The sequence below is a fragment of the Pelodiscus sinensis genome, chromosome 3 (assembly GCF_052426305.1).
Source record: "Pelodiscus sinensis isolate ZL-2025 chromosome 3, ASM5242630v1, whole genome shotgun sequence".
In the NCBI taxonomy this organism is placed as follows: domain Eukaryota; kingdom Metazoa; phylum Chordata; order Testudines; family Trionychidae; genus Pelodiscus; species Pelodiscus sinensis.
The window spans coordinates 105,888,480-105,902,186 of record NC_143054.1 but is presented as its reverse complement, the minus strand read 5'-3'; the positions used below and the strand labels follow the sequence as shown (position 1 = coordinate 105,902,186).

Sequence of the window (13,707 nt, the reverse complement as noted above, 5' to 3'; positions counted from 1 at the left end):
CGAAGAACTATCGTTACTGCATCGAAGGTGAGTAACCTCTCCTTCTTCTTCGGGTAGTCCCCGTGGGTGCTCCACGTTTGGTGACTCCGGAGCAGTAATCCACTAGACGTGGGCTACGTAATCACGATTCTGATGGTTTGGCAGCACTGCTGAGGCCAGAGCTGAGTCGGAAGCCAAGCACTGCACGATCGCATAATGTCTTGAGAACGTTGTGTTGGAAGACCATGTAGCTGCGCGACATATGTCACGTAGCGGGACTCCTCTGACAAAGACTGTTGACGTAGCCATTGCCCGCGTAGAGTGGGCTCTAGGCTGTGATAGAAGTGGCCTCTTACAAATGTTGTAGCAGGTAGTAATACAAGAGACGACGAGCTTCGAAATGCGTTGGGCAGATAAAGCTTGACCTTTAGAGTGTCCCGAGGTGGAAACAATAAGACGGTCCGTTTTCCTAACATCACGGGTTCTATCTATATAGAAAGCTAGCGCCCGACAGACGTCTAGAGTGTGCAGGAGAGCGTCCTGCCTTGACGTGTGAGGTTTTGGGTAAAAGCATGGTAGAACGATTGGCTCATTGATGTGAAACTCAGTGCAGACCTTCGGTAGAAAGGCTGGGTGAGATCTCAATGTTACAGCGTCCTTGGTAAAAACTGTATAAGGGGGTGATGACATCAGTGCTACGAGCTCACTCACCCTGCGTGCTGACGTTATAGCAAGGAGAAAAAGTTCTTTCATTGTAAGGACCGGCAATGGTACAGTTGCTAGGGGTTCGAATGGAGGTCTTGTTAGAACATCTAAGACCAGGTCAAGACTCCACGCAGGTGGCGGGGGTCTGACTGGTGGATTGAGGTTAACGAGACCTTTAAAAAAAATCTTGTCACCATGGGGTGGGAAAACACTGACTTCCCTTCGATGGGAAGGTGGAAGGCCGCAATTGCTGCTGCATGGAGTCTAAGCGATGATATGGACAGACCAGTAGTCTGCAGCTGGAGAATATAATCCAGTATGACATTCAGTGGTGAGATAAGAGGATCGAGGTCCTTAGGAGCGCACCAGTGAGCGAATCTCGACCATTTAGATAGGAAAGAATCTACCAGAAAGACCTACCTGCTATATAGCAAGATGCGCTTTACCTGATCTGAACAAAGCATCTCGGACGTGCTGAACCATCTACCATCCAGGCTGTTAGGTGTAGGGTGTCCAGCTTCGGATGAAGAAGGGAGCCGTTCTGCTGCGACAGCAGGTCCGGTAGGTGAGGAAATCGGTGCGGTGTATGCGTCGAGAGCTGCAGGAGGGTCGAATACCACGGTTGCCTGGGCCAAGCAGGGGCTATGAGCAGCACTCGTGCCTTGTCCATGACAATCTTCTCTAGTACCCTGGGAATGAGCACAACAGGAGGGAATGCATATAACAGTGATGTTCCCCAGTGAAGAAGAAACACATCTCCCAGGGAGCGAGCGCCCACTCCTGCTCTGGAGCAGTAAGTTCTGCATTTCGCATTGGTCCTTGTGGCAAAGAGATCTACCTCCGGGTGACCCCAGCGGTGGAAAAGGGGTAGGAGGACATCCGTGTGTAGCCAGACAGGAATCCCCTTGTAACATCCATTTTTGCTTGCCTGGAGCATACAGGCACACAGAGCAGAAGGCCCAGGCTGTGTGACCGTGAATGGCTATAAACAGAGATATGCCAATTGCTGACCAAGAGGCTGCCAAGGAGTGCCCTTGACTTAACCCATATTGATACGAACACACATCCATCCGCGGGGGGAGGAATCTCTCGCCCAGTAAAAAAATGTCTAGTGCTCACAATTTAGTTATCTCTCTTGCAAGTGTAAATTAACTTGAAACTTGCTTGTAAGAACTGGCGCCACAAAACGGACCAGTAGAATTCGGCATCTTAGATAAGAAAGAGAATACGGGCCCCCAGGGGTATAAAGATAGGTCCAGCAGCGCATTCTCTTTGAGTGTCAATCTACCATCTATCTGCTGGTCGGGTTAGGTGTTTGATCTCCGGAGGTTCCAAGGGGACGCCCACCTCGTATTCGTCTTTCCTAGGAATTGAGAGACCGGCCCTGGCCTGACACGCTGGAGTCGAGAGGCACAGAAAGGGGTAAAAATTGTACCTGGATGTGGTCCTTTGTTTAAGTATATATATACATAGACTTAGAGCTCTTTAAAGATTAAGCTGTCACTTAGTACCATTATTTCTATTTTCTATCTTTATTTTCTTTGTAACCATTTTTAAAATCTGTATTTGTTAGCATTTAAGAAATAGAGCAATAGCCATTGTAACCATATGCTTTTATAAGTCTTTTAATAAACCTGTAACTGTTTAAGTTTTAACCTGACTCCTTCAGTTGCTGTAACAGAACCAAGCACAATTTAAAAGAACTTCAGCCGGTCATAAAGGGACAGACATAGGGAGAGCTTAGGCGTTTGGATCTGTGTCACTCCCAGGTGACAAGATCCGTTGGGGCACCTTTCCAGCCTTTCCCAGGCTGCCCGCTGCGAAGGAACCCCTGTGTTCTAGCAGTTAAAATCTAAGGTGTAATAAGCTCTTTCTATATAACGGGGCGTCTGTTGGCCTGCTGGCCACCCTCTGCGAAGGGACCCCGGTCCTAGCAGTAAAGACACAGACGTTAAACCTTTTCTCGGAAGCATACACACACACACTGCCCTGACCGTCGGCTGACACCGTGCGAATTACCCACTCATGGTCCTGATAAAAATGTCTGCTCAGCGCATCTGCGATGGTGTTGTTCGCACCGGGTAAGTATGCAGCCACGAGAAAGATGTCGTTTCGAATGCACCACTTCCACAAGTGAACCGCCTCTGCACAAAGGGACCTGGAGCAAGCACCGCCTTGTCTGTTCACATAGTACATCGCAACGATGTTGTCTCTGAGAATTCTTGTCGTTGTGCCTTTTATGTGCCTCTTGAACCGCCTGCATGCATGAAACACTGCCCGCAGCTCGAGGAGGTTGATGTGCAACAACATCTCTGCTGGGGACCAGCGGCCTTGGGCCTTTTCGGCATCCATGTGAGCACCCCAGCCCATGAGAGACGCGTCTGTGGTTCTGTCTCTTACTGGTTGTGGCGCGTGAAAAGGAACTCCTGATAGCATGTTGCTGGGGTCAGTCCACCAGTGCAGGGACTGCTTGACCCGCACGGGAATCGCAACGGCTTTGCGAATACTGTGTCTGATGGGATTGTACACGGTGGTCAGCCACTGCTGTAGGCACCGCAAATGTAGTCTTGCGTGCCGCACGATGATCGTAGTAGCCGCCATATGACCCAGGAGCTGCAGGTATACGCGGACTGGTAGTAGAGGGGACTGCAAGATCGTTGTCACCAAGTCTTTTATGGCTTGGAAACGCTCGACCGGCAGATGCACTCACTCCTCGAGGGAGTTCAGCCGAGCTCCTATGAAGATAAGGATTTGTGTCGGTTGTAGTTGGGATTTTTCTGTGTTTACAACAAGGCCGAGGGATTTGAATAGAGCCTGAGTGGCCGTCACCACGTGGGAGGTCTCTGCGTGAGTGTGACCCTTGATCAGGCAGTCGTCTAGGTAGGGGAAAATTGCGACTCCTGTTCTGCGTAGGTGGGCCGCTACGACCGCTAGCATTTTGGAGAACACTCTTGGTGCCGATACAAGGCCAAACGGAAGTACTTTGAACTGGAAGCGATTGTCCCCTACCACAAAGCGTAGGAATCGTCTGTGTGCTACATGGATTGAGATGTGGAAATATGCGTCCTGTAAATCTAGGACTGCGAACCAGTCTCCTTTGTTTAGTGCTGGTATGATCTTGACCAGCGTGGTCATTTTGAAGCGCTGCTTGCGGATGAAACGATTTAGACCTCTTAGGTCGAGGATTGGCCTCCAGCCCCCTGACTTTTTGGGAACCAGGAAGTACCTGGAGTAAAACCCTTTTCCCCGAAACTCCCTTGGGACTCGTTCTATGGCACCTATGCTTAGAAGGTGGAGGATTTCTTCCCGAAGAACGGTCTCGTGAGATGGGTTCACGATAAGGGCCGGGGTGGGAGGGGTAGTGGGCGGAACTGAGATGAACGGAATCGAGAGGCCTGATGTTATCAGCTCTAAGACCCATCGGTCCGACGTAATGCTGGCCCATTGATGTAGGTAGGGCTTCAGCCGGTGATTGAATATGCTGGAAACAGGCTTTTGTGTGATGACTACTGGAGGCATGTTCGAGTCCTTGGCATAGGAGTCAAACCTGCTGCCTAGAAGCCGGTCGGGTTGGTGGGCGATTCTGTTGTTGGCGTTTGCGTTGCGGATGCTGTCGGAATTTGGGCTGTTCAGGTCCACGTTGCTGTTGCTTATATGATGAATAATCGTACCTCCTTTGGAATGGGTAGTATCTCCTTTGCCTGAAGGGCGGCGTGTACATACCCAAAGTTCTGAGGGTAGTACGTGAGTCCTTCCCCGAGTGTAGAATCTCGTCGGTCGTGGAGGCAAACAGCTTTTGCCTATCGAAGGGCAAATCCTCGACTTTGGTCTGTAGCTCCTTAGGAGCTCCTGCCGACAATAGCCATGAGGCTCTGCGCATGGCGATACCTGTTACCATGGCTCGCGCAGCGGTGTCCGCTACATCAGCGGCGATTTGAAGGGATGTTCTGCATGCCGCGAATCCTTCTTGAACTACAGCTTTTAGAAGGGGTCTCTTGCTGTCCGGAAGGTGTTGCATGAGTTCAGGGAGCTTGGAATAGTTGTCAAAATTATGGTTTGATAGGAGTGCAGCATAGTTAGCAATTCGGAGGAGTAAGGTTGAGGAAGAATAGACCTTACGTCCGAATAAATCTAGTTTCTTAGAGTCCCTGTCCGGAAGGGAGTTCCTGAAGTGAGGAGTCTTTGCCTTATGGCGGACTGCGTCGACGATCAACGAATTAGGCTGGGGGTGATTAAAAAGAAAGTCCAGTCCTTTGGATGGTACGAAGTACTTCTTATCCACTCTTTTGTTAGTAGGTGGTACTGATGTTGGCGTTTGCCAAATCTCTTCGGCCACCTCCATAATGGCTTCATCTATCGGTAGGGCAATCTTCCACTGCTGCTTCGGGTGTAAATTTTTGAACACTTTATGTTGCTTTCCCTGGGTCTCAGTAAATTGTACCTCTTGGGATTGTGCTACACGTCTAAAAAGATCTTGGAACTCCTTGAAGGTCATCAGGGGGTGACGTTTCAGCCGGAGTTACAGCTTCATCTGGCGAAGGTACGGAGGAGTTAGCATTAGGTGACCTGTCTGGTTCTGACTCAGAAAGTTGTCCCTCCTCCGGGTCTGATTGCTGCGATCGAGGGGTCAGGGATCGTGGAGGCAATGCAGGCCTGAGCGAGGACTGCTCTTGTGGTCTGGAGTGTGTGGAACACAGACTGATCGACCAACAGGAGCATGGTGACCTACGGCGAGATCGTGACCGGCTATATCGAGAGAATTCGCTATAGTAGCGACTATGATAGTGCGAGTCATGTTGGACAGAGTCTGCAGGTGACGAGTGTCTAGAAGATCTATCGCTGCTGTGCCTGACATAGTACGTGCGCCGTGGTGAGTGTGTTAGGGAATGTCTGGAAGGAGATCGAGATATGGAACACCTGTGATGCGAACAGCTATGCTCCCTATGGTAATGATGATGAGATGACGCACTGCGATTGTAATGTTTCCTGTGTGCCGCGGTGCGGTCAGCATGAGAAGACAGATGAGGGGATGCCTCTGGAGAGGGTGAAAGAGAAAGCGCCTGAGCATCTGGTCTGGATGCTGCTTTAGAAGGCTGTGGTGGTAGCTGTTCCTGACATGAAGTCTGCAGGGTTGTAGGTTCAGTGGAGTGTAATGAGGCAGGCATTTGCTTTGTAGCATGCACTCCAGGTGCGCATGGTGCTGAGGACAGCTCCCTGTGAGGAGAATTGACTGAAGAGGCTGGTGGGGTCGGCACCGGGAGCGTAGGTGCCGATGGAGCTGGCCCTTTAAGAGGCTCCTGTGGTGCCGGGCGGCTTTTTCGCTGCCGGTGTGCGGGCTGCCCTGGAACCAGAGGCACCCGGCTTCTCTCCTGCGCTGCCCCGCGACTGTGGGGCTATTGGCAGGGACTTAGCAGGAGAGGCTCTCTTCCTCTTTGGGGAAGGCGCAGTCGGGGAAGGAGCCCTCCGCTTTTCCAGAGTGGGGTCTGAGGCAGAGGAGCCTGTTGAAGTAGAAGGCATCAGTGCCTTATCAAACAGGATTTCCTTGAGTCGCCGTTCTCGCTCCTTACGAGCTCTAGTTGTAAGTTTCACACAATGGACACATTTTTGAGGAATATGCGCCTCCCCAAGGCAGCGAACACAGGCAGAATGACCGTCCGAGAGCGGCATAGACTCTCTGCACATGCAGCATTTTTTGAAACCGGGGGAACCCGGCATTTTAACAGTTTGAGAGGTGTTTATTTCGTGCCTCTCTATGTTGGCTTGTTCTCTTGTTCCCGTTTCTTTTATTATTTTTTTATTATTTATTATTTTTATTATTATTATTATTATTATTATTTTTAAGGAATGAGCCGGCGAGGCTAAAGACTGCTGCGGCCAAAGTATCGAGAAACCGCGCTTTCAACTATCAGTCTTAAAAATTAAATATATCAGAGTTGTTTTGTTTTCTCTTTCTATGAAGACCAAAGCAGTAAATAGAAGTTATTCTGTAAATCTTTCTTAAACTTTTTGTGAGGTAAATGAGGAGATGAGGAGAGCTCCGTCCGTGACCAGGGGTGGATGAGAGGAACTGGCGGGGACCGGATCGCGCGCAGCTGTTCAAAGGCGCGAAGGCTGCTCGCGCATGCGCGACCCGGTCGATAACAGCTCTGGGAAGCTCCGATTCGTGGCGCCGGGACCAGCCCGACACCAAACGTGGAGCACCCACGGGAACTACCCGAAGAAGAACTTAATTTTCTTTAGTTAATATGGATTATTAATGCAAAAAAGTTTAGTTCTCTAGATTTTGAAACTGATGTGAAAAATCAGAAGTAATTAAAAATAATGCCATAGAAGTAGCTGTAAATGTTGCAGCTGGAACTATAATTGTCTTGTTTTTGTCTGTTAAAAAGCAAGGTTATTAAACAAATGAGAGATATGTAACCATTAAAGAGCTTCAGAAATAGCCAAGAGAATGGCCAAGCATGATCATCATTCACTAGTCAACCACCATTTATTTAAATAATAAATACACATGTGGAAAACTAATCTTCAGCTCTATTTTGTAATTTGCTCACACTGTGATTTAAACAAAATCCTGCTTCTGAAGCAGAACAGCATATTGTCTCCCACTGAGTCCCAAACTTCTGCTAGTTCAGCACTTAGTCCCTACATTATTTTCCAAGGCATTTCTTTTCTGGCTGATTTGATTCTTCACATGTGAGCCATCAGTTATCTCCGGTAATGGTCTATTAGTGCTTCAGAAAACTCATTCATTTCTTCACACACACTTCTTTTTAGCATTCCCCCATATTTACCATTATAGTGTCTCATCTTTCTATGGAAGGAAAGACTGACAAACTGAAAGGCTTTTACTGAACTTGGCATTTCTGTCACGCATTGCTGACATCATTGCTATTCAGCTGCAGCCTATCCCCATAGGCACTTGAGTTTCCGCTGGTCAGCATTTATGAAGTCATCTAAGTCCTGATGTGGCCCCACCAGAATACTAGCACTGAACTCCAAAGTTCAGAGACCCTGAAGTAGAATATGAGATTGGAGAATGTCTGTCTTTCCAGTACAGCAAGGGTACACTAAAAAACAGCTGAGACATATAGGTCAGGAATTTTCAATGAGGGACATGTGTCTACATTGGTAGACACAACTTCCTCTCTCCCTTTGCCCAGCCTCTGTTCCCCAGATGTAGAGTCAAATCCCTGTTCTTCCCAATTTGTAGCAAGGCCATAAAAATACCACTACAGATTAGTACTCTAACCCTCAATCCCAAGTGAAGAGACATACCTCTCTCTGGCCTGTAAGCCATGTTCCTCAGGCACAGATAAATGGTAATTATGTGTTGTCTGCTTCCCCTATGGAAAGGGGCAAAGCCACTTCCCTGCAGTTACTAGGCTAGTAGCAACTAATCTCAGCCTTGGTGTGTGTCTCTACTTCTTCCACAGGGGAGGGTTTTTAAAAAGAGTTTAGACACCTGAATCCAATTAAGGGCTGCCTAATTGAGCTGAGATTTCCCTATCAGCAGAGAAGGAGTTGAGGTCCTTTAACATCCATGAGCTTATATATTTTCCTTCTACTATCCTCTTACAAGCTTTCATACCTATCACAATGCATACATACCTTTGAAGATCTGGCCCTATGTTCACTCCTCCCTCTGACTCCCCCAACCTTTCTTCTGCATTTCCTGTCTGGTTAAATTAGCCAGTTTCCTGCTCAGCATGTTGGATTTTTGAGGAACCCTTCCTTATGTGCCTAGCAGCCTGGGCACCTAACTCAAGTCTGAAGAGTCCACTAAGCAGCAGGGCATAGAGGGGGTCAGACATCGCAATACTTAAGTATCTTTGTTTCTCTGGGCCTTGGAGAGTGCAATCACAGATTCTGTGTTAGCATTCTAGGCAAAAAGCATCGCATCTCCCTCCTGCAGAGTAACCACCAACTCCAAAGCCAATTGTGAACCCATGGGATCTCAGTTTGGTCTTGGTATGTTACAGACCAAATTAGGAGTATTCTACTTAAGTAACTTATTAGAACCACTGTATGAGAACTCATAATAAGCCCCCTACAATATTTATAATTTAGCATTGTACCACATGAAAGACTGTAAATTGCCTCGTAGCCATTTCTTCAGGGCCGTGTATGGGGAAATTAATATGTACTTCTCAAAAGAAAAAAATATAATTGTGTGTAATTGCTTAGTTAAGTTTGAGGTATTCTTCATATAACCCATACAAAGACAATTCTTAACCTAGAATACCAGATGATCAGCATATCCTTCAAACTCATCTAGTTTAAACTCAAGGACATTTTTTTCTGTTTGAAGAATCTGTGTTGGGGGAGGAAACAAACTGAACCCAAATAATTTCATTCTCTTGCTGGCCATGGATTTTTAAGTGCCATTACTGCAATTGGCTAGAGCATAAAAGTAGCAGTCCAACTAACAGGAAACCTTTGGTTATACATTTGTGTCTGTGTGGCAGTACTAAGTGATACAATATAATGTGAAGGATGACTAACAGCATTAACTGACAATACTCTGGTGAGATGCTCGTTTTCATGTTAAATAAGATGCTACTTTATTGTGCATTAACTGACATGTTCAGTGTACCATGTATATATCAAATAATCCATGAAGATATTGAAAATGAGGCATAATACAAAATTGTATTTTCCTCAAAGTCTGTGTCGTGAGTCATGGCACTTCATCAAGGCATTTGTGCCATTTCCAAGATGCCCTATACTCTGCATTTTTAGCATAAAATATGTATGGATTTTTCTTAGGGTGTTTAATAGCTCTGAAAATGAAAAATCTATAGAACTTCTTTAGGAGGCTAGCACATATAATGGGATGATATAAAGTACACAGTATATGGTTTTCATTATACTGCCATAGAAGTAGCTTTAACCTACCTTCTAATTACCATACTTTCCCAAGTAATCACATACACACTACCACCTTTATGCTACTAAAGGTTACATCTTTAATAAAACTAGTGTCACTTCTATAACCCCAGCATAGCACTTGACATTTGCCTGGAAGAAAGCTTTTACTTGCAGAGGGATTCTCTCAGTTATAACTCACATCTCCTTTGATCAAAGATGACAGTGCAATTTCTGCAAACTCTTGGAGGCTGCACGCCAAACAGAAGGAGACTGGGAAAGATTGCAAGCAGAAATGTTAGAGGAAGGCAGAGAGACAGTTTTAGAGATCACATTTTTCATTCATCCAGAAATATTCCATGTGCAGTGTTAGACGAATGACTATGAGATTATCATTGACATATGACAACAATGGCAAGGGATTTCTTAATGGTGTGTCAAATGTCTTATTTTTAAGAACATGAAGGCATCCACACATCTCCCTCAGAGACAGGCAGGGATGCCACAGATGTTTGGCAAAATGGGTGGAAGCCATTCTGTAGGGGTACGTCTACATAGCAGCATTATTTTGAAATAACTGACAGTGCGCATCTACACTATAAGCCTTTATTTCAAAATAATGTCAAGCTGGAGGATTTCTTACTCTAACTCATAACCCTCATTTCACGAGGAGTAAGAGAAGTTGGAAAACAGAGTGCTCTTCCTTTGACTTCCTGTTGTCTAGACAGCACCAAAAGCCAAATCAAGCTATTTTGACTTCAGCCACGCAATGGATGTAGCTGAAGTTGTGTAGCTTAATTCGACTTTAACCCTGCTGAATAGACATGTCCCAGGAGTTTAAGGGAAGAGAACCATATTCTCAGTTCTCTGTAAAGGAACTCTGTAGGAAAGAATGGGTGACCAGTTAAGCCCCACTCATTTCTCCTTCCCAAGTCTTCCCTAGGAAAAGAAAAACAGGAAGACACTGTCTCAGAGGCAGTGAAAAAGGGACATCAAAATCCTGATGACCTGCTCTACAGCTATAATACTTGCCGTAGCTCTTTCATTCCCCTGCCAGATGAGGTGCTTGGCTTACAATTAATCTCAGAAGGACCTATCGGTGTCTCTTCCCACAGCTGAGCACCACCTAAGTGAAAAGTGGGTCACTTATGAAGAACATTTATGGGGGAGGGATAGCTCAGTGGTTTGAGCATTGGCCTACTAAACCCAGGGTTGTGAGTTCAATCCTTGCAGAGGCCATTTGGGGCAAAAATTCATCAGGGATGGTACTTGGTCCTGCTGTGAAGGCAGGGGATGGGACTCAATGACCTTGCAAGGTCTCTTCCAGTTCTAGGAGATAGGCAATCTCCATTATTATTACTACTCTTTTCTAGTATTACATCATTAACATTAAGAAGTTCTGAAGGACCGATACATCAGTCCAGGCCTTGTCACACAAGATTTTCATTTAAAAAGACACATTCATTCCTTTTGCCATATCAGAAACAGGCCTACAAATTCTAGGCCAAACACCTCAATATCATCTCAATTTATTAAAATGTTGCGCAAAATATATACACAAGTCACAGAACTAGCAAGTGACATTTAACATTTCCAATCCAAAAATCACTTTTCATTACTCTCTCCTACCTCATATCTTTGGGTCAGGGTGATGTCATATTTTATGGTAAAGTGCAAAGGACAATGGTGATTTAGGAATAAATACCAGCAAAACCACTAAGAATTACACTAATCAACTGTACTTTGGTTTGACTGTACAATTCAGCATGATAGGCAATCAAACTTCTAATTATTTTAAACAGTTTTCAGAGTCCTTCTTAAAATACTACAATGTTGGATTGTGATGGTTTTGGGTACACCAAGCAAAGAATTTTTGAATGAAGCAATCCTAATTTTAACATTTCAGCCAAAGCTGTCTGCTTAGAAAAATAACTTTAAAAAAGCAACAATTTAGGTAATGTTGTAGAGTATGCCTATAAATGTTGCAGTCGATGCCAGTCAGATAGGGATTGCAGGAGTTTTGGAGAATAGGATTATAATTCAAAATGATCTAGACAAAGTGGAAAAATGATCTGATGTAAACAGGATGAACTTCAGTAAGTACAAATGCAAAGTATTCCACTTAGGAAAGAACAATCAATTTCACACCTACAAAATGGCCGTCTAGGAAGGAGTACTGCAGAAAGATGTAGAGGTCATAGTGGCCACAAGCCAAATGAGAGTCAACAGTCTGAGACTATTGAAAAAAAAACAAACATGATTCTGGGATGCATTGGCAGGAGTATTGCAAGTAAGTTAGACACATAATTCGTCTGCTCTACTCTGCACTCATGAGGTCTCAACTGGCATATTGTGTAGTTCTGTGTGCCACATTTCAAGAAAGATGTGAAGAAACTGGAGAAGGTCCAGAGAAGAGCAACAAAAATAATTAATGGTTTAGAAAACATGACCTATGTGGGAAGACCTGGGTTTGTAGAGTCTGGCAAAGAGAAAACTAGAGGGGACAAACAGCTTTCAAGTACCTAAAAAGGTGTTTCAAAGTAAAGGGAGGAAAATTATTCTCAACCTCTGAGGATAGGACAAGAAAAATGTGCTTAAATTACAGCAAGTCAGGATTAGGTTGGAAATTAGGAAAAGCTTCCAGCTCCCAGGATAGTTAAGCACAGGAATAAATCACTTGGGGAAGATTTAAAAATCTCCAATGATTGAGCTTTCATGGAGCAGTATGGTACACTCTGTAGCAATTTCGTATTTATGAGACCGCAGCCAAAATCAGGGCACAATTATACTAGATACTGTCTAACATACTACCAGTTCTCTCTCAGGTTACAGCTACACTTTTTTTTTTTTTATAATCAGAAGGTATTTACATTTGCATATCTTCTTCCAATTCTTTTTCCAAAAGAGGATTTCCGATATTTGGCCCATCTACACTGTGCCAAATGTTAGAAAAGCCTCCACTTTGGAAGCCTATGTACATCTCATTTTATGAGGAATAAGAGGGTTTCCGAACATTTTTCCGACATTTGGCCCCGTGTAGATGTGCCAAATATCAGAAGAGACTTTCAGAGAAAGCATCTGAAGATCCGCAATTGCGAGTGCAATTTGCATACCTTCTTCCAACCCCCCCCACCCCCCCTCCCCACACACACACACACACACACACACACACAGTGTCAACGCATGCTCAGAGTGGAAAGAGTCTGGTGAAATGTTGCTGGCATCTATCAGTTTATGGGGTGATTCTAGATACAGTTTAACTGTATTTTTAATTATGTCAAGGAAATCCTGAAGCCAGAGGAATTTATTTTTTAAACTAGAATAGGTATATACATTTGTTAGTAAAATGAAGATGGGTTATTGCAGCTTGTGTAGGTTAGCAGTCAGTGTGAGTTTTGTGAACAGCTGGGTGGTGTCCCTTTATTTGTAGGTGTCTTAGCCAGGCTTGTTTTAGGATAGGGCAATTCTTTACCATACCTTTGATTAACAATTTATGGTTCAAGAAACTGATCTAAGTGGGGATGCTTTTGCTGAGTGTGCAGCAGGGGTCAAGACACTGGCAAATCCTCAGAACAAGAATGGATTTGACCCGTTTGTCGATAGTTGCAAAGCTCAATGCTGCTAGCACCATACTATTGCAAGGAGTCTTGCTGCCACTATTCCCTGGTGGCTCTACTCTAAACACTGATCTCAGGAAGTCAGTGTGCTGCACTGCGCGTTGGAGACAGCAAGTGACACATGAAGACAGGATTTGTATCCTTCCCTCAGAGCAGTAAGAAAGGCCACCTCCCTCCCCATCTTCTCCCCCACACATGCAGTGGCTGAAGGATAAAGGAGTAAAAGCTGCTCTTTTGACCATACACTCACTGATTCCATGAATGGAATGGGCCTGAACAGAGCTGGAAGAGACCTCTGCCCAAGGCAGGACCAATCCCAATTAAGTCAACCAAGCCAGGGCTTTGTCAAGCTGAAACTTAAAAACCTCTAGGGATGGAGACTCCACTGCTTCCCTAGGTAACACATTGCAGTGCTTCACCACCCTCCTAGTGAAATAGTTTTTCCTAATATCCAACCTCAACCTCTCCCACTGTAACTTGAGACCATTGCTCCTCATTCTACCATCCATCACTACAGGCAGTCTCCGAGTTACGCGGA

At 45.3% G+C, this 13,707-nt stretch overlaps 1 protein-coding gene across 1 annotated transcript; it reads right to left on the bottom strand.

Annotated features, from left to right (window-relative positions):
- Nucleotides 1-4,222: 4,222 nt before the first annotated feature.
- Nucleotides 4,223-5,311, bottom strand: LOC149524697 (uncharacterized). The gene has a single exon (XM_089777289.1). The coding sequence runs from the start codon at nt 5,177-5,179 to the stop codon at nt 4,226-4,228; it is 954 nt and encodes a 317-aa protein (XP_089633415.1). The 5' UTR covers nt 5,180-5,311; the 3' UTR covers nt 4,223-4,225.
- Nucleotides 5,312-13,707: the final 8,396 nt, after the last annotated feature.